General features: G+C 43.8%; 1 protein-coding gene across 4 annotated transcripts in view; it reads right to left on the bottom strand.

The window, feature by feature from the left end:
• ASXL2 (ASXL transcriptional regulator 2) overlaps window positions 1-4,005 on the bottom strand; it is a 92,202-nt gene extending 88,197 nt beyond the window's left edge. For 2 of the 4 annotated variants that reach the window (XM_036335140.1, XM_036335142.1), the window contains exon 1: window positions 3,703-4,002. In XM_036335140.1, coding sequence (XP_036191033.1) covers window positions 3,703-3,759 — 57 coding nt within the window. In that variant the 5' untranslated portion in view covers window positions 3,760-4,002. Of the gene's footprint in view, window positions 1-3,702 lie in introns of all 4 variants that reach the window. The other 2 variants (XM_036335143.1, XM_036335144.1) reach the window with 2 other exon arrangements.
• Window positions 4,006-16,882: the final 12,877 nt, after the last annotated feature.

The raw sequence follows: 16,882 nt of genomic DNA, 5'->3' as shown, positions 1-16,882 counted from the left end.
TTATTCCTCTTACATTTACTTCTAAACTTCATACAAGCAGAAACCTTTTGAGCACTGAGGTTTACTTTAATTCCTCATTTTATAGAGGAATTGGAGATTTTGGAGAGAGAGGAAAGGAGAGGGAGGGAGAGATGATAAAATAAACCAAAAAGGGTATGTTATTTTCTAGATTTTGGCTACAAGAAGGAAAGTATTAGTGCTATTCTCTTTCTAAAATTCATTTTTACCAGAAACACCAATCAGAAAAGATATATGCACCCCTATGTTCATAGCAGCACAATTCACCATAGCTAAGATCTGGAAACAGCCTAAGTGCCCATCAGTAGATGAATGGATTAGAAAACTGTGGTACATCTACACGATGGAATACTATGCTGCTCTAAAAAGGAAGAAACTCTTACCATTTGCAACGTCATGGATGGAACTGGAGAGCATTATGCTAAGTGAAATAAGCCAGTCAATGAAGGAAAAATACCACATGATCTCACTTATTCATGGATAATAGAGACCATGATAAACTTTTGAACAATAATAGATACAGAGGCAGAGCTGCCTCAAACAGATTGTCAAACTGCAGCAGGAAGGCCGGGGAGGGTTGCGGGGCAGGAGGTAGGGGGGTAAGAGATCAACTAAAGGACTTGTATGCATGCATAGAAGCATAACCAGTGGACATAAGACATTGGGGGATAGGGGAAGCTAGGGGACTGTCTAGGGCGGGGGGATAAAATGGACACATATGTAATACCCTTTGTAATACTTTAAGCAATAAAAATAAATAAATAAATAAAGAAAGAAAGAAAGAAACACCAATCAGAAAAGATATATGCACCCCTATGTTCATAGCAGCACAATTCACCATAGCTAAGATCTGGAAACAGCCTAAGTGCCCATCAGTAGATGAATGGATTAGAAAACTGTGGTACATCTACACGATGGAATACTATGCTGCTCTAAAAAGGAAGGAACTCTTACCATTTGCAACGTCATGGATGGAACTGGAGAGCATTATGCTAAGTGAAATAAGCCAGTCAATGAAGGAAAAATACCACATGATCTCACTCATTCATGGATAATAGAGACCATTATAAACTTTTTTTTTTTTTTAAACTTTTGAACAATAATAGATACAGGGGCAGAGCTGCCTCAAACAGATTGTCAAACTGCAGCAGGAAGGCCGGGGAGGGTTGGGGGGCAGGAGGTAGGGGGGTAAGAAAAAAAAATAGAAAAAAAAAAATAAAATAAAATAAAATTCATTTTTACTTAGACTGAAGCCTTATACATTTACCAGAATAAAATAAAGACACCAAACCACTAATACACTGATCCCTTCAAGAACTCACTTAGAACTCTATTAATTACTAGTCTTGCCCAGCCCTTGTGGCTCAGTGGACTGGGAGTTGTCCTGTGGTTGGATTCCGGTCAGAGCATATGACCCAGTTGTGGGCTGGATCCCCAGTGGGGGGTGTACTAGAAGCAGATGATCTCTCATTGATGTTTCTCTCTTTCTCTCTCTCCCTCCCTCTCCTTTCCTCTCTCTCCAAAATCAATAAAAACATTTTAAGAAACAAAAACTAGTCTTTTCATCTTTAAAATACTATTTTTCACACAGCTAGCTAGAGCATGAAATGTTTATCCTATATAATAAAAAGCTAATATGCAAATTGACCGAACAGCAGAACGACTGATTGCTCTGATGCACACTGACCACCAGGGGGCAGATGCTCAACACAGGAGCTGCCCCATGGTGGTCAGTGCGCTCCCACAGAGGGAGCACCACTCAGCCAGAAGCCCTGGGCCGGGCTCACAGCTGGTGAGCACAGCGGCGGTGACAGGAGCCTCTCCCACCTCCGTGGCAGCGCTAAGGCTGTCCAACTGCCAGCTTAGGCCCGCTCACCACCACAGGGAGCGGGCCTAAGCCGGCAGTCAGACATCCCCCCCAAAGGCTCCCGGACTGAGGAACCCCTCCTCCAAGTGCAGGAATTTCGTGCACCAGGCCTCTAGTTATAAATAAACATACTAATTCATTACAGGTAAATATAAACAGATGTAAACAAATTTCCCCTATTTGTCACAAATCTCCCAATGATTAAACTATTTCATCCAAAGAAATAATACTTCAAAAAATACTAAGATTCTAGAGACAAAATTAATTAACATAACTAGGGTGAGGGCCTGCTTATCTAATAAAGTTTACAATTAAAATTTACCATCCTCCTTTTAATAAAAGGAAGAGGTCTTGAGGTATTCATCAAGTAGAAAAAAGTATAACAGTCTTCTGCGAAGGGGCAATTTCCAGACCACCAAGAAAATCATTTCTATAGAATGTTATAAATCTTTTAGAGGGTAACTACCAGCAGTCACAATTATGAAGGCAAACTGTATGTAAAAACACTCAATAAATAAAATGGGCTTTTTCACATGTCCAGCTGAAACAGTGTAAGACTCATCAACCCCCTAATATATACCAAAATGTTAACAGATATAGCCGAGGGGTGAAATAGGTGATTTTTTAAAATTTCCTTCTTTGTAGGTTTCTATAATCTTCACAAATTTCCCAGAGTGAACATTTATTACTTTTCTATCCCGAAACATCTCATTCAAAAAGAAACCAATCACATAATAAAGGCTCACTGAGAAGGGTTCCCCAGGTAGTTCAAGTATTACCGTATTACCGACAGGATCCACCATTAGAGATAATGCCCCCACACCTTCTCACTTCCCAGCGCTAACAGGCTGTTTCAGGTCCTGTTACTTTCCTGCTACATCCTCACTTCCACACGTATACACACACTTTAAATTTTTTTCATAAAACATAAAAGTTCTCACTAATCCTAAACAGCCCTATTTAAAAAAAATCACACACACACACACACACACACACACACACAAAACCTACCTCTAAATCTCGTTATAGCAAATTTAGAAAGGGGAAAAAAAGGGGGGAAAAAAAGATGGTTTTACCCCCTAAGTACAACTTCGTGAGGCCACCACCATCACTTTAACTACGGAAAAGTCAAGGCCGGGCAAACTACACGTCCCGCCATGCATTGCTGCCTTGTTCAGAGTAGGTCTCTACGGAAACAGAAAAAAAAAAAAAAATTCTACAAGTCCCACCTGTTACTTGGTGTCTAAACACCTCCTGCACTTTCAGCTCCCACAGCAAACAAAACGGGCGCCCCGTGACCCCGCGTTGGGTCTGGGCGCCCCGAGGAGCAGGGAGCCCGAGGTGCGGCGCCCTGTCCGCTCCTGCGGGGGAACTCGACCCAGCTCTGTGCTCCCCGCTTCTCCCCGGGGCTGGGTGCACGCACGAGCCTCCTCCCGTCCGCATCCAATGGGGGATCCTCCGCCGCACCGGGGAGGGGAACCGGCTGCTGTGCCAGCACAACAGACTCCCCCGCGCCGGGGCGGGGGCGACCACGGGTCGGGGCCGAGAGCGACGCGACCCCGAGGGGCAAGCTTCCCAACACGCCGAGGACTCGTCGCAGTCGCGGGGCGCAGCACCGCGCCGCGGCGACCCTCTTCCGCGGGGCGCCTCCATGCCCACGGGGATCACAGCCCGACACGAACCGCCGCCGCCTCCCGGCGCGGTTTTGTGCCCCCCTCCGCCGGGTCGCTGGGCCAATGACCTCCCTTCCCCTGCCTCCGGAGGTCGGCGAGGGGACCAGATCCTCCCGGCCTTCCCCTTCGCTCCCTCCCCCTTACCGTCTTGGCGGCCTCCGCCCAGGTCCTGCCCTTCTTCCTACGGCCCTTTTCCCTCATGTCGGGTCTTGAACTGACTGGGAGGCTCCCGTGTCCGGGCTCCGGCCGCCCTCCCTGCCTGCTCTGCCCTGCGCTGCTTTTCCCGCGGTGCCGGGAAAGGTGGGAGAAAGGGGAAGTCAGGCCGGAGGAGCACCCGAGCAGAGGAAGCGGCGGGGGTGGTGCGCGGAGGGGGGGCTCTAAGGGGCGGCCGGTCTTGCTGCCGTTGCCACTGCTACCGCCGCTGCCATATTGGGTCCTTACTGTACAGGCAGCCGCTACGGTCATGTGACCGCTCCCGCGCGGCCGTCACTACTGTACGCAGCCGGCAGCGCGAGCGAGCGCGCGCGCGCGCCCCCGCCCACCGCGGGCGGCAGCCGGGAGAGCGAGCCGGCGGTGGCCGCGCCTCACCACGCCCCCTCTGCCCCGGAGCATGCGCGTGAGGACAGTCCGTCGCCAGCCTGCGCGTGGCGTCAGGCTCTCACGCCCATCCCTGCGGAAGCGGAAGTTGATCCGCCCCGGAAGGCTCATTGAAACGGACTGCGACCCTGTGCTGGGCGTCGCCTTGGCTGGAGTGTAGAGACTTGGAGTAGACAGTCTCTTCCCTCAAGGGGCGACCCTCCCAACTCTCATCTTCATTAAACCTCGTATTTAAGTTTTTTTTCCATAAGTCCATGTGTATCTTTACAAAAGTTACCTTTTTGAAGACTTGGGACAGTTCTCCTCCACTTTAATGCACGAAGCAATTTGAAATTGAGTGATTTACCAAGCTCACAAGTCTAGGATGTAGAGAAAACAAAAATCAGATTGCCAACCCAGAGACCTTTCCATCTCCCCTGAATGCGTGTCAAACTTGGGGAGCTCGGCTCCGGCACAATGCCTGTGTATATCAGGCGCCCAGTAAATATTTGCTGAATGATTCAGCTGTGTCTGAGGTCAGAAACCATTATTTGCCGTTGTCCATAACAGCCTCCTAAAAGATCAGGAATGAGACATCTTCGGTCGCATTATCCACATCTTAATTCTTTGCAAAGTAAAAAGAATGTGTAATGACGCCTCCTGATCTCCTAAATCCACCTGCTTCCAGAAGCAGCTTCCAGTTTACTAGTTACCGTGTTCTAAAATAGACCTGAGTATTGGGCTGCTTCTTGGGAGGTAAGACAGGTGAGAGCAAGACTTGGAGTCCACGGCAGGTTTCAGAAGTTCATGGACTCCCTAAAATTATGGACAATATCTCGTATGTGCTAATTGTTCATTTTTTGAGAAGAGGATTCAAAACTTTTCTTCCAATTTCCAAAAGGGGTCTGTTACACTAAAGAAAAGTCTCCATAGGGAGTTTGAGAGGGCGTCTAGATCAGGGGTGGGCAAACTTTTTGACTCGAGGGCCACAATGGGTTCTTAAACTGGACCGGAGGGCCGGAACAAAAGCAAGGATGGAGTGTTTGTGTGAACTAATATAAATTCAAAGTAAACATCATTACATAAAAGGGTACCGTCTTTTTTTTTTTTTTTAGTTTTATTCATTTCAAACGGGCCGGATCCGGCCCGCGGGCCGTAGTTTGCCCACGGCTGGTCTAGATACTCATATTTCTCTTTAAGTCATTTGATCAACAGCCTTTGATAAGGATATATTTTCACAAACTCCTTTAGTAACTCATAGCACTATCCATAACACGAAGGTATGTACCCTCTTTCTGTAAAGCCTAGGTCTATAGTGAGTTCAAGAAACACCTGTCCATCCCCAGCTGTTGACAGGCTTGTCATGCAGCCCTGTTCACTAGGCAGTCTCCCTCATCTTGTTTTCAGATCCTGGTAGGCCAGTTACTCCCACTGTCTTTACAGGCATACACCATACACGGATATTTCAGTCAATGCCTGACTACATATATGATAGTGGTCCCCTAAGATTATAGCAGAGCTGAAAGATTATTACCTAGTGACATAGTAGCTTTTGTAATGTAGCACAATGCATTACTCAGTGTTTGTGGTGATGCTGGTGTAAGCAAACCTACTGAACTGCCAGTCTTATGAACATACTAGAAGCCCGGTGCATGAAATTTGTGCACTTTGGGGGGGGCAGGGTTACCCTCAGCCTGGCCTGCACCCTCTCGCAATCTGGGAGCCCTCGGGGGATGTCCAAGTTGGACATCCTTAGCACTGCCAGAGGCGGGAGAGGCTCCTGCCACTGCTGCTGCGCTCGCCAGCCATGAGCCTGGCTTCTGGCTGAGTGGCACTCCCTCTGTGGGAGCGCACTGACCTCCAGGGGCAGCTCCTGTGTTAAGCGTCTGCCCCCTGGTGGTCAGTGCATGTCATAGAAACCAGTCATCCCTCACTCAGTTGATTTGCATATTAACCTTTTATTGTATAGGATAACACAGCCTGGCAAGTATGGCTCAGTGGTTGAACATTGATCTATGAACCAGGAGGTCGAGGTTTGATTCCTGGTCAGGGCACGTGCCCAGGTTGCGAGCTCAATCCCCAGTGGGAAGCATGCAGGAGGCAGCCAATCAATGATTCTCTCTCATCATTGATGTTTCTCTTTCTCTCTCCCTCTCCCTTCCTCTCTGAAATCAATAAAAATGTATTTTTTAAAAGTGTACCACATACAATTATGTACAGTAGGTAATACTTGATATTAAATGACTGTTACTGGTTTATGTATTTATTATACTACTAGAGGCCCGGTGCACGAAATTCATGCATGGGTGGGGGGTCCCTAGGCTTGGCTGGTGATCAGGGCCTATTGGGGCCGTCTCATCAGTCCCAATCGGGGTCTGCCAGATGGGGCCTGCTGGACAAGCCTGCCGGATGGGGGCAGGGACCGCAGGAGGTTTGCCAGCCACGGGGAGGGACTGGGGGAGGTTGGCTGGCCGTGGGAGGTTGGCCGTGGGAGTGCACTGACCACCAGGGGGCAGCTCCTGTGTTGAGCATCTGCCCCCTGGTAGTCATTGCACATCATAGCATCTGGTTAACCTGTCGTTCCGGTTGTTTGGTCATAACGGTCACTTAGGCTTTTATATATATAGATACTTTTTTGGTTTTTATTTTATTTTTATTATACCATACTTTTATATTTCTGGAAGGATACACAAGAACTTACTAAAAGTAATTATCTGAGAGTAGTGGGACTGGTGGTTGGAGATTATGTAAAGAAGATTTTGTTTCTTTTTTAATAAGAACTATTAATTATGATTATTAGTGATAGCTAACTAATACTTTTTTTAAAAAAGAAGGGAAGAGTATAATCCTCCTTTTCTTCCTAGGTTTTCTGTGCTGCTGCATGGAAGCTATCTAAAATTAATTTGATTAAAGTGTTTTTAACCCATGGGGAAAAACACACTATACCCCAGAAGTAAGATGGACAAATATGGACAGTTTACAAAAGAGGAAATTCATTAGGTAATAAACACTGAAAAACAATATCTACTTCATGAGTATCAGTGAAATCTAAGTTAAAATATAATTAACTAATAAAAGAACTTATTTAAGAATCCTGATTAAACATACTTGTATGAAAATTAACAAGTTCTATCAGAGGCTGGGGTAGGGGAGGATGGGGAGTTATTATTTAATAGGTACAGGGTTTCAGTTTGGGATAATGAAAAAGTTCCAGTATGAATGTACTTAATGCCACTGAATTGTACTCTTAAAAATAGCAACTGGCCAGTGTGGTTCAGTTGGTTGGGCATTGTCCCATGCACCGAAGGGTTGCCAGTTCAATTTCTATGTATGTTTCACTCTCAGTTTCTCTCTCTGTCTCTCCCTCTCCTTTCCTCTCTCTAAAAATCAATGAAAAACGTATATTTTTAAAGCATCCACTCTGCTCATTTATGGATAATAAAGACCATTATAAACTGATGAACAAAAATAGATACAGAGGCAGAGCAGCATCGAACAGACTGTCAAACTACAGCGGGAAGGCTGGAGAGGGTTGGGGGCGGGAGGGGGGTAAGAGATCAACGGAAGGACTTGTATGCATTCATATAAGCATAACCAATGGACACAAGACACTGAGGGGTAGGGGAGGCCGGGGGAATGTCAAAGGGGAAAATAAAAAGGAGACATATGTAAAACTCTTTATAATACTTTAAGCAATAAAACAAAATTTTAAAAAAAAGCATCCACTCTGATCTTTGTTATTTTCTTCCTTCTACCAACTGTGAACTCAGTTTGTGCTTCCTTTTCTAGTTCCTTGTGGTATAAAGTTGGGTTGTCTATTTGAGAGAGTTTTTTTTTTTTTTTTCCTTAAGGTAGGATTTTATCGCTATAAGCTTCTCTCTTAGAACTGCTTGCTTTATCCCACAAGTCTTGGTATGTTGTATTTCCATTCTCATTTGTCTCAAGATATATTTTGCTTTCTCATTGATTTCTTTGACCCATTGGTTGTTCAGAGCATGTTGTTTAATCTCTGCGTATTTGTAAATTATCCAGTTTTCTTCTTATAATCAATTTCTACTTTCATATCATTGTCACTAAAAAAGATGCTTGATAGATAAGGGGTCAATGGGGGGAAAGGGGAACATATGTAATACTTTCAACAAATAAAGATTTAACTTTAAAAAAAGATGCTTGACAGTATTGCAAAATTCTTAAATTTATTAAAACTTGTTTTGTGGCCTAACATACGATATGTCCTGGAGAATGCTCCATGTGTGCCTGAGAAGGATGTGTGTTCTGATGCTGTTGGATGCAATGTTCTGTGAATGTCTGTTAAGTCCATCTGGTCTCACATGTCATTTAAGCCCAATGTTTCTTTATTGAGTTTCTGCCTGGGTGACCTACCCATTGCTGAAAGTAGGATATGGAAGCCCCCTACTATGTGTTGCCGTCTATTTCTCCCTTTACAGCTATTATATTTGCTTCTTATATTTAGGTGCTCCTATGTTGAGTGCATACATATTTACAAATGTTATATTCTCAATGAATCAGTCCCTTTATCATTATAGAATGACTTTCTTTGTCTCTTGTTGCAGTCTTTGGCTTAAAGTCTATTTTGTGTGATATAAGTATAGCGATACCTGCTTTCTTTTGGCTTCTATTTGCATGGCATATCTTTTTCCATCCCTTCACTTTCAGTCTATGTGTGCCCTTAAAGCTGAAGTGAGTCTCTTATAGGTAGCATATGTGTTTTTTTTTTAATCTATTCAGCTACTCTATAACTTTTGATTGGAGAAAGAAAAAAAAATTTTTAAGGTACTTCTGTCCATATGTTAAAAAGATATTCAAGTACTCTTTATATTTCTGTGTTATGTTTTACTCTGGGCCTAGACTAGGTAAATAATGCATGTGGTAATAAGAATTCATTGCCATTAACTTAATTAAATTAAATAAATTAGTTTAATTAAATAAATTAGTTTTTAGCTTTCAGACATGAACCAAATACTGAGGACCAGAAAGGAATGCAAGACTACAAAGCAATGAGGACAGGGACTATACCTGTCATGTTCATTATTATACGTGCAGTGCCCAGGATAGCACCTTGTAAGAGAAAGTGCTCGGTACATTTTTGTTGAATGAATAAATAGATAGATGAATGAATGAATAAGCAAGACACAGTCCCTACTCCAAATTAGCTCCTTATTTATGTATTTTTTTAGAAAGGAGAGAGACATCGATTTGTTGTTCCACTTATTCATGCATTCATTGGTTGCTTCTTGTATGTGCCCTGACCAGGTATGGAACCCACAACCTTAGCGTATCCGATGACACTCGAACCAACTGAGCTACCTGGCCAGGGCCCCAATAGCTCATATTAAAGTAAGAAAGACCTATAAACAAATTAAATTCTACCTAACCATAAATATGTATGCAAGATCCTAAAGTGACATAGAGGAAAGGTAATAAGCCCTATGGAGATTAGGGCTGGAGAGAGTGTCCAGCAAGGCCACAGGGAGGAGCTTCTAGATTACGGTTTATGATGACAGCCAGTGAAGAGAGTGGTGGGGCAGGGAGCATAAGTGACATTAGAAGGAGGGAGACCAGTTAGGAGGGCTTTGCAGCACTGCAGGGAGTATTATGTCCTCAAGTTCTATATCAGGGTTCCCAACCTGGAGTGCAGGGGAATGTACTTGGACGTTAGCTTAGACACAATTATGTTTTTATTTTCACTACTTTTAAACTGATTTGTCACCTATGACTTTGCCACTAACAGAAATCACAGCTATCTTTATACTGTATTACAGTTATCACAATTTCAATATTTTAGACCTGCCACTAGATTTTGTCATGTAATGCATTGAAAATGAAGCACACCCGGCCAGTGTGGCTCAGTGGTTGAGCATCAATCTATGAACCAAGAGGTCGCTGGTTTGACTCCCAGTCAGGGCACATGCCCAGTTATAGGCTTGATCCCCAGTAGGGGGTGAGCAGGAGACAGCCAGTTGATATTTCTCTCTCAGAGATGCTTCCATCTTTCTCTCCTTTCCTCTCTCTCTAAAAATCAATAAAAACATATTTTTTAAATGAAGCACATATATTGCCATATCACAGATTTGTTTTTCTAATAAGCTGATCACTGTATGTCAATATAAATGTCTTTGTAATCTTATGTATTTTATTTACACATTGAAAGAGATTCTGAAAAGGGGTCAATAGGCTTCAACAAACTGTCAAAGGAATTCATAGCAAAAACAAACCAACAAGCAAACACAAAACAGGTGGTGAAGATGAAATCCTGGTTTCACCACATAAGCATGTGACTTCAGACAAATTTTTTAAAAATCTTTCTTGGCCTCAGTTTTCTCATGTGGAAAATGGGTGTGATATTGATAGTATCTATTTCATCACTTTCTTATAAAGATCAAATAAATACAAATAAAGAGCTTAGAATAATGACAGGTATACAGCAAACATTCAATAAATGATAATATTATAACCTGTTTAGATCTTGGTTTCTGAAGAAAATCCAACAAATGATCTCTTAAAGTCAGCATCTCTTGAGGCTCTTGCCTATTTGTGAAGATTTTCCTAAATCTATTTAAGGCAACAGCCAAAGAGACCCCCCCTTTCTCTCCTTTTCCTTATGAGAATCAATGAAATGTCAACCAAGGTTCTCATTTTCTGCAGAGAAATAAAAAGGCAACTTCCTGAGAATTAAGGCTGATGAATAAACACGGATTTAGAATTGATAGACCCCTTGGAAACTATCCTATTCCGGGTCCTCTAAAGCATGACTCTGGATGCTATTGACAGGCATGACCTAGCTCACTTCATGGTCACGTACGGAAAACCAGAGCCGACTTAAACGGGCCTGGTCTGCAGGTGGTCAGAGACTCAGAGATGTAGGAAGCAGGAAGGAAGGCGGAGGGATGGGAGGCCAGCCAGGAGCAAGCTGGGAATAGCGAGGCTATGCTGCGCCTTAGTTACCACTGGCTTTGTCCAGCCAGATGTCCTCAGCATCTCCTTGGTTTTCTGCCTGAGGAATTTGACTATTCATTCTGAAGCTGTCTTCAATGCTGTCCGCATTCACAATAGCCCTCAGAAGCCAAACACATTGTCAAATGTTCATCCTGGCAAGAGATATTTTACATAGATGGGGGCACAGCCGGGCTATAAGAGGATTTAGGTTCAAGTCCCAACTTTGTTACTTACTACTTGGATAAACGGAAACAATTTATTTAGATGGTCTAATCTTTAGTTTCCTCATCGGCCAAAAATTGGGACTATGTACTCAATGAAAATTCATTTTGAGCCTATCTTGGGACAGGCTTGTTAGGACTAGAGGGCGATACAATCCTTAACAGCCATTTTGCCCTCATACCGCCTTGTAAACCTATTCTCAACACCCAAGGCTCAGATTTGGGTGCTGAGAATACAGAAGTAAACCAGATAGGTAAAGTAGGTAACGTCATGCTGTCATGGAGCTTTATTCAAGTGGATAGAGGAGAGAAATAAATAGACAATATCAGATATTGATAAATGCTTGAAAGACAATAAAACAAGTAGTTGTGCAAGAGAATGACTGAGTTGGGAGCATCTTCAGATTACAAGGAAAGCCTCTCTGAGAATTTGAGCTGAAACAGAAAACAGAAGAAAAGCAAGAAGGAACTAGCCTGGAGAAGATCAGGGTGTGGAGCATTCCAATTAGAGGGAAGGGGAATTTCAGAGGCCCTGAAGTTGAGGAAAGAGTGTGGTATGTTCGTGAAATATAAAGAAGATCTAGAATGGAGTGGGGTGGAGAGGGATCTAGGAAGAGGTGGGCAGGACTGAGGAAGTGGGGGAGGATGTGGGAGATTTGAGGAGAGCAGAGGATGTGTGAAATAATTGTTGTGGAAAATGGGGAGAGGACATACTAAGGAAGTGCAATAGGTTGCTTGGCAGCCTTGAGAGACTCCTTTTGAAATGTGTGGTCATGAATTTAAACTAGAAGTAGTTGGCTTAGTGGATGTTGTTCTGAGGATTAGATAAAATGAATGGCAGTTTTTGATACATGGTAGACAAAGTTAAATAACTATCGTAAGAAGTAGAAAAAAACCTCATTTATTGTTGCCACCATTTGTCATTCCTAGAAGAAGTAAATAATACACTATATATTTTGATCTTTGGTTTAAGACTAAGGTTTTCTTCGAAACTTAGTTTTTCATTTGCATCTGGATATTTTAAACCTGGATGTTTTTTGCATGCGTAATACAAAATGCTGTGATATTTACTCTTGTGGTCTTTTTTAAAAGAAAAAAAAATTTTTTTTATTTATCTCAGAGAGGAAGGAAGAGGGAGAGAGAGAGAGAGAGAAACATCAATGATGAGAGAGAATCATTGATTGGCTGCCTACTGCACGCCTCCTACTGGGGATCAAGCCCACAACCTGGGCATGTACCCTTGACCAGAATCGAACCCGAGACCCTTCAGTGTTCCTGTATATGCTGACAGCTCCTTCCTTCAGTCCGCAGGCCAATGCTTTATCCACTGAGCCAAACCTGCTAGGGCGCTCTTGTGGTCTTAATAAACTGGAAGTAAATTTCTTTGGTCAGTCCCTTGTAGAACCACTTCCTTATATTCCAAATACAGGAACACAGCTCATCTTGGTGTACACACAAAATTTGCTTCACTTTATCTGTTTGAGTGTTCAAACAAAAGAAAGATTTCCTTATTTTGAAATGTTAATTACCAACATTTGTTACCTGGGAGCAACTCTGCAGCCTAGGATATCACATCTATTGCAACTTTAAATATAATCTCCCTACAATGCTGGAATGGAGATAATCACACCTGAGGTTTCCTGCAATTTCATCTGACCAATGAGATTCTTTTTTATGGTTCCATCCCTTTTATTTTATTTTTACTTATTGACTTGAGAGAAATATTGATTTGTTGTTCCACTTATTTGTGCATTCATTGGTTAATTCTAGAATGTGCCCTGACCTGGGATCAAACACAAAACCTTGGTGTATGGGGACAACACTCTATCCAACTGAGCTACCCTGCCAAGATCCGATGAGATCTTTTTTCACAAATCCTTTTTTTCAGACTTCTTAAGGTTGAAAAGGCCTGATATGGGAAAAACACTGGTAACTGACATGGGATATAGCAGAAACGCTAAATGAACTAAATTTGAACAGGACAGGATCTGGAGTTGGTGAGGACCTCAGGGGCAGTGGCTGGGAGACAGGTAGATGCTGAGAGGTGAGAATGACAATGGATTTGATAGGAGACTAAAGAGAAATCCAGCAGGAAGAGTAAATGAGCTCACCTGCTAGGAGGCAGAAAACAATGTAAGATTCTATGAATGCAGTCTGACAGCAGGCTGTGAGGACTCCAGCTTCTATACAGTCAGAGAAGATGAAAATGATGAAGTAGGCCCCCAATCTCAGTCTTTGAGAGTCCAACTCTATGTTCTGCAAATTTTTCCCAGGTGGCGGTGCCTCCCAGAGGCACCGTCCACTCCAATGTCCTTGGTTCCGCAAAGAAACCTCCTCTTATCCACCTCCCACCCCCATTCCACATATGGTGTGTTTACAAGTTGGAGAAAAAGAGGTTCTGAGGTTGTAGCGAATGTGGCTGGTTTCCGACACATCCGCTCAGCACTCAGTGTTCCTGTATATGCTGACAGCTCCTTCCTGCAGGCATCTGGGACTCTCTGCCCGAGAGTTTTCCCTGTTCACTGGAGCCGGCTTGACTCACGCGCAGGGCAGACCAAAAAAAGCCAGGGTCTTGCTGCCCGCAGGAACGACCGTCGAACAATGATTGACTGGAGTTGGTGTAGAAATACATAGTTCAGTTACTTATTGCTGTGTAACCAACGACCCCCAAACCAGTGGCTTAAGACAACAGTGATGTGTTATTTCTCATGATTCTGTGGGTAGGCTGGGTGGTTCCTCTTCTGCGCTCACTCACATAGCTGTATTCACTGCAGAGTTAGCTGGACTGAACGCTCCAAGCTGGCATGACTTACGTGTCTTGCAGTTGACCTTGACTGCTGGCTTGGGACACTGGTATTCTTCCACATTGGCCTTCTTTCATTTACTGGGCTAGACCAGCTTCCTTCCCAGTGGAGATATCAGCGCATCAAGAGGCCAAAGGCAGAAGCTGCAAGGAGTCTCAAGGCCTAGACTTTGAGGCTGGCACAATATCACTTTTTCCATTCTTATTGGTCAAAGCAAGTCACGAGGTCATCCCGATTCAAGGGGCAATGGCTATAGACCATGGTGCTCTTATGAACAAGATAGACAGGTAGACAGTATAATTTGCTTAAATTACATACTCAAAACAAGATCAAGCATGAATGTGACAGACACAAAGACACACTCTTGGTAGACACACAGACACACTCTCGAGTGAGCCCCCTTCCTCCATGAGTCACACTCATATATGATTCTCTCTCCTTGAAAACCCATGCCTTGATTCTTGCCTGTAGATTATGGCAAAAGTGACGGGATAGTCACTTCCTTAATTAGGTTATGTCATTTAAAAAAAAACTCCATCTTGCCTAGCCAGTGTGGCTCAGCGGTTGAGCATCAACCCAGGAACCAAGAGGTTGCCTGTTTGATTCCTGGCCAGGGCACATGCCCTGGTTGATCCAAAGTGGGAAGCATGCAGGAGACAGCCGATCAATGTGTTTCTCTTTCATCAATGTTTTTATCTCTCTATCCTTCTCCCTTTCTGTGTCTCTAAAAATCAGTAAAAACAGCCCTAGCTGGTTTCACTCAGTGGATAGAATGTTGGCCTGCAGACTGAAGGGTCCCAGGTTCAATTCCAGTCAAGGGCACTAGCTGGTTTCACTCAGTGGATAGAATGTTGGCCTGCAGACTGAAGGGTCCCAGGTTCAATTCCAGTCAAGGGCACATGCCTGGGTTGTGTGCTCCATCCCCAGTGAGAGGTGCACAGGAGGCAGCTGATCAATAATTCCTTCTCATCATTGATGTTTCTCTCTCTCTCTCTCTCTCTCTCTCTCTCTCTCTCTCTCTCTCTCTCTCTCTCTCTTCCTCCCTCCCTCCCTTCTTCTCTGAAATCAATAAAAATATTTTTTAAAATAAATAAATAAAAATCAATAAAAACAGGGCTTGGGTCCCCTCCCTGCAGCAGGAAGCTTTTCTGTAATACAACTGTTTTCACTAAAAATAAAAAAATCAATAAAAACATATTTAAAAAACAACAAAACAAATAAAACCCCTCCATCTTAGTCAATTGAACTGAAAGATCCCCCTGCTGGCCTTGAAGAAGCAAAGTGCTAAAAGTAAACCGCCCATAAGAGAGAAGATGGTGTCCCTTTGTCCTACAACTGCAAGGAACTGAATTTGATCAATAGCCATGTCAACTTGGAAGAGTACTCCAAACTCCAGAAAGGAGTTCCAGAAAGAAACATAGTCCATCTACCTGACACCATGATCACAACCTTGTGAAACCTCAAGTGGAAGATCCAGCTAAGATATGCCTGAACTTCTGACCCATGAAAAATGTAAGATAATAAAACACATTTTGTTTTAAGCTCCTAAGTTTGTGGTAATTTGTTATGCAGCAATATACAACTAATACAAGTGAGTCGGAAGCTGAGGTCAGCCACTGTGATGGAAAATCACAGTCCCTCACCCTGTTTCCAGACCCGAGCCAGTTCTCACATCCAGGGCCCATCAGTTGATGAAGATGCTGACTAATGAGGAATGACCCTAAAATGCTGCAATAAGTATATACAGTAGTGACTCTCTTGATCCTGCCACAAAAGGATTTATGGTATTTCCTGGAATAACTGAACACTGGGGGAAAGGGACTACCCATATTTTTTTTAGATCTCTGAGTTGACAGTGATACCAAGTGACTCAAAACTCCAGCATGGCTCCCTATTGGAGGATCCACTGAATTGGACCACTTGGTTCTCACCTGAGGGCTCAGTAACCTCGAGGGTGCAGGTCTGATATTCCTCAAAGATGGAGGTGAGCAACCAAGACCAGAAAAAAGGTTGGCCGAGGATGAGGAGGATCCAGAATGAGTGGTAGAAGAGGGAGATGCTAAGTAGGAGAAGAGGAGTCAGTAACAGGATTGAGGCTGGTTCTACTATTAACTTGTTCGTTATTGCCACAGGCTACCACCTTGACGAGTCAGCACCAAAATGGACTTCATGTGGGATACAAGTAGATCGGAGTGCAACCAAGTGCATTGGCACCCTGCGCCTATCCCCTTGGCATAGACCTCTCTCCCCTCATTCTGATGGCTTTTTCCTGCCAATACCTGCAACCCTGTGCCTGCTGGCTTTCTCTGGCCCGAGGTGCATATTTGGCCCACACTTGGGGCCAACTGTGACTGCCAGAGTGTTAATGCACTCAGCTCTCAAGCAGGGCCTGAAAGACGTTAGTGTATACATACCCAGCCTCTTTGCTTCTCAGGGGACAGCTCGGAAACGCGCCGGTGGGACTGAGCCCTGTGCTTACTAACTCCTCTGCCAGGCTTCCTCTTTTTGGAGTTTCCTTTCTTATTCCCTGAAACTTTCAGGGAAGAGCTTTCTTCTGGGAGTTAAAAAGTTTGAATTCAAGCACCTGTAGCTATGAGATCTGGGGGGGAAATGAAAAGAATATTACCTGCTAGCATAGTGGCCCCTCATGAGAATTGGATGAGATAAGGCAAATCAAAATGTTTTGTTGTCCTGGCTGGTGTGGCTCAGTTGGTTGGATTGTTGTCCCGCACATCAAAGGGTCCTGGATTCAATTCCCGGTCAGCA

This window comes from Myotis myotis, unplaced genomic scaffold (assembly GCF_014108235.1).
Source record: "Myotis myotis isolate mMyoMyo1 unplaced genomic scaffold, mMyoMyo1.p scaffold_m19_p_14, whole genome shotgun sequence".
NCBI classification, from domain to species: Eukaryota; Metazoa; Chordata; class Mammalia; order Chiroptera; family Vespertilionidae; genus Myotis; species Myotis myotis.
Note: the sequence above shows the minus strand (reverse complement) of the source record. Positions and strands in the feature narration are given on the sequence as shown.